Below are 3,465 nucleotides of genomic sequence, written 5' to 3' on the forward strand. Positions count from 1 at the left end.
TGGAACAAAAGCAGCTTTTATTGTTTCCAGATAAGTCATACAATGAAGCGAGTTGTTCATGGACACAAGTAATATAAACCCATCACCTACTGAGAAATCGTTTTAGATCTGATAATCAAATCACGCAGTGGTAGAGTGGCACAAGAGCACTTAGGCTATAGAAAGCTCACTTAATTCAAGAATCAAGTTACTTATGCCATTTAAAAGCCGCACAAGTACACTTGGTTCTAGTTTAAAACTGGTTTGATTTTCATCTCAGCTCGTTTAGCGGAGTAGTTTTTTCCTTTCCAGTGATACCAGACCACACCATTCCAAGTAGAAGAATGTTGGCCGTTGAGATATTTACCATTCAGGTCGGAGTGGAGACAGCTTTTGAACCACCAGGCGCCCTTACGAATCGTAGCACAGCTGCCAGAATCCTTGTCATTGTCACGATCTTTGGTGGAGAACGCTAAACCACGATGACAGGAAAGAGAGTCACCGGCAGTTCCTACAAAGCAAATGAAAAGAGAAAATTACAAAATGGTAACAGACGTGGCACTCTCGGGGAAACATTAAACAGTAGGAAGTGAGCCTTTCGTAGGTAAGAAATTATATTTAAATTATATATAAAACTGAAAGACTGATCAACTTTTGTCAATGGAAATTTTGCTACTGCTGGTTAAATAGTGCTGTCACACAATGGTGAATGCCTAAAGCTGCTTTGCCACAATGAGTAAAGAACTTTAACTTCCTATTGGAGAAGGATAGATCAAAACACATACTAGAGTATGTTCCAAGACTCAGTTTGTATTTACTATTCTCACTGGCCACATCAAAGAAGTCGTACTCGGCGTAAGCTGTTTTTCCAGTCGTGTCTTCAAGATCCACTCGAAGCCTGCTTCGTTGTTTTGTCAGGCGATGAATCTTGTCCAGTCCGAGCCAAAATTCACCGTTCAGATTTCCGAAGCCTCGTTTGTAGTCATCCCAACCGCGGTAGAAATCAACCGAGCCATCCAGTCTCTTCTGGAACACTGTCCACCCCCCACCGGCTGTTGTTTGGTCACAAAACACATCAAAGGCACCAGTATTATCAGGGTTGATGGTATAAACACCGCTTATTCGTTTACCAGCCTTGTAGACTTCAAGACAATTCGTGTACACTAAAAATGCAAAATAAAGATTCGTTAATGTCTACTCTTCTAAAAGTACTGGATGAGACAAAGAAGGCAAGCGAAAAACTAACAGAAATCATTATTATATGTTAAGTTGCCATTTTCATAATTTTTCAATTTACGATAAAGGCTTTTTAGCTGTTTGGATTTAAACCTTAACGACATTAAGAAATGTAAACAGTTATTTTCTCTCAAGCTGTACAGTTTTTACGGGTGGAAAACATAAAAATAGCGAGATAAAAGCAAACATTGTGTGTTGTTTTCCCAAGCACCGTTATATACCTCAAGAGAGGTTCTCTCGCTTACCTTCATCACCCGTTTTGTTTTCTTTCAAGGTTTTGATTTCCTCTCGAATCTCGCCGATCTCCTCCTTTACTTCAAGAAGCAGTGTTTCGATCTTCTTGTTCGGTCCTACGTAAAAATTGTTGGAAGTATAGACGTTGTGACATTTGGACTGGGTGTTGGAAAGTCCAGAGTTGTTATCATTGTATGTCTTTTTCTGAGAGTTGGCTGCGTTTAGTGAGGGGAGAAGAAACAGCAAATACACCAGGCTCAAAACAACACCAGGGCTAGCCATTCTTATCCTCACAGTTGAACTCAACTCAGCTCAGTGAAAGCAGTCGAATGCTCCCACTACTGTTGCATGACGTTTTTGTACATAGTTTTTGCGTGGGTTTGTGCATGAGTTTTCTCGTTCTAGTGACGCTATTTGTGGACAGAATATTTGCATACAGTGCCCCGAAGAAATGATTCCATCTAACAAGAAAAGTTGTGTTCGTCTTCTTTGATACAATAAATCAAGTTGAATATCGCGAAGGATAGTTTATCCTTCGCGATTTTACAAACAAAGGTACGATCTCGTTTGAAATTGGTTAGAAACGGCAAACTGTATTGTTGAGCTGCAGAAAAGTGGAGAGAATAAAAAAATCTTCTGTGAATAATTTGAAAACAAATGCATGAAAACTCTTAGCAAAAATTTCTATTGAATCAGTCGTATTTTGAATCGTTGGTGAATTATTTGCAGTGAATGTATTCATCACAAATTTGTGTCACTTTATATGTTAGTGGATCTACCCCGATTCGAAGATCGCAAAACATGAGAAGGAATTGAAACTGTGTGAAAATGTGTTTACTGCTGTCTTAAAAGGTATTTACATAATGAGCGTCAAATGGATCCTAAAGTATTCTAAGAATCGGTCCGGATCAATAACGGATTAGCACAGTAGTGCTAAAAACTTTTTTATAGTTGAGTCCATTCTTGATAGAAATAGAGATTGTTGTAAATGTTGACCAAACTTGGAACTCGATTTTTAATTCGTGCGGCACTTTAATATGCCGGCTGTTATGGCAGTAGGAAAATGTATGAAGCTGTACGTATTCCACCGCCTAAAAGCCCGAAGAGCTTTGTTATTTACTTCTCTTTATCTGGTTAAGAACAGAACTAAAACAACTGCGAAATTTAAGGAGAATTAATTCTAACATTGCAGGCTGTCTGAATCAGTGTACGTATCATAAGAATTCAGTAACTAAAATCAAATATTGTGGAAATAACCAACTTGAATAATGAATACAAAACATATTCTGGACGACGTCAAAATCTTCGGTCTGTTGCAACTCTAGGCCCATTCTTGGTCACTTTTGTCTCACAAGAACATTAAATAGACATTTTGATATGCATGGGATGGAAAACCTTTCGATTTAGGATGGCGTTGGGAAGGAGGAGGAATTGAAGTTACAGATAATCAGGACAACAGAACAAGATTGTTCGAGTGAAACACTTCAGGGCTTTCATATCTAGTAACTTAAGTGTACAGCAATCTGTTCTGAGTCGTGAACATGATACATGTAAAACGAGTAACTAGTGTTTACGTATGTAAATAGTGAGCCCATCGAGAAATCATCGAAAAACTTAACTGATGATACGTTATCTGTCTAGCTGGATTTGATGTTATTTATATTCTGTAAATTGACTTTTCATTTAATTATTCATTACTCACCGCATGTTGCAGCTCAAAACAGACCATCTCGACGCCAACAACTCTGATCCACTCATTGCCATGCCCTCATAGTGTTAAAAACAGAAGAGTAAGTTTTAGATATGTTTTGGCGAAGAACGGTGTTTAGGAATCTTTGCTGTTGGATTCTAGAACTCGCCGTTAGTGATACTGTTTTTGGTTTTCGAGTGTCTTTTTCCCGTTACATAAACAATTAAAAATTATTAACAATCTGCAGATATTTGCATTTGAGATTATTTTAAAGTCAAAATCGATCGTCTGATAGAAGGTATTTGCCGTCGAAAAGGACCACAATT

General features: G+C 38.1%; 1 protein-coding gene across 1 annotated transcript; it reads right to left on the bottom strand.

Annotated features, from left to right (window-relative positions):
- Positions 1-1,781, bottom strand: LOC110065868 (microfibril-associated glycoprotein 4-like). Its single transcript, XM_089298791.1, has 3 exons — positions 1,461-1,781; positions 765-1,142; positions 1-490 (listed from the first exon to the last, which is right to left on the bottom strand). Exons 1-3 carry the CDS (start codon positions 1,729-1,731, stop codon positions 228-230), a joined length of 912 nt encoding a protein of 303 aa, XP_089154917.1. The 5' UTR covers positions 1,732-1,781; the 3' UTR covers positions 1-227.
- Positions 1,782-3,465: the final 1,684 nt, after the last annotated feature.

The sequence above is a fragment of the Orbicella faveolata genome, unplaced genomic scaffold (genome assembly GCF_042242905.1).
Source record: "Orbicella faveolata isolate gen_17 unplaced genomic scaffold, um_ofav_v1 contig_3, whole genome shotgun sequence".
NCBI lineage: Eukaryota > Metazoa > Cnidaria > Anthozoa > Scleractinia > Merulinidae > Orbicella > Orbicella faveolata.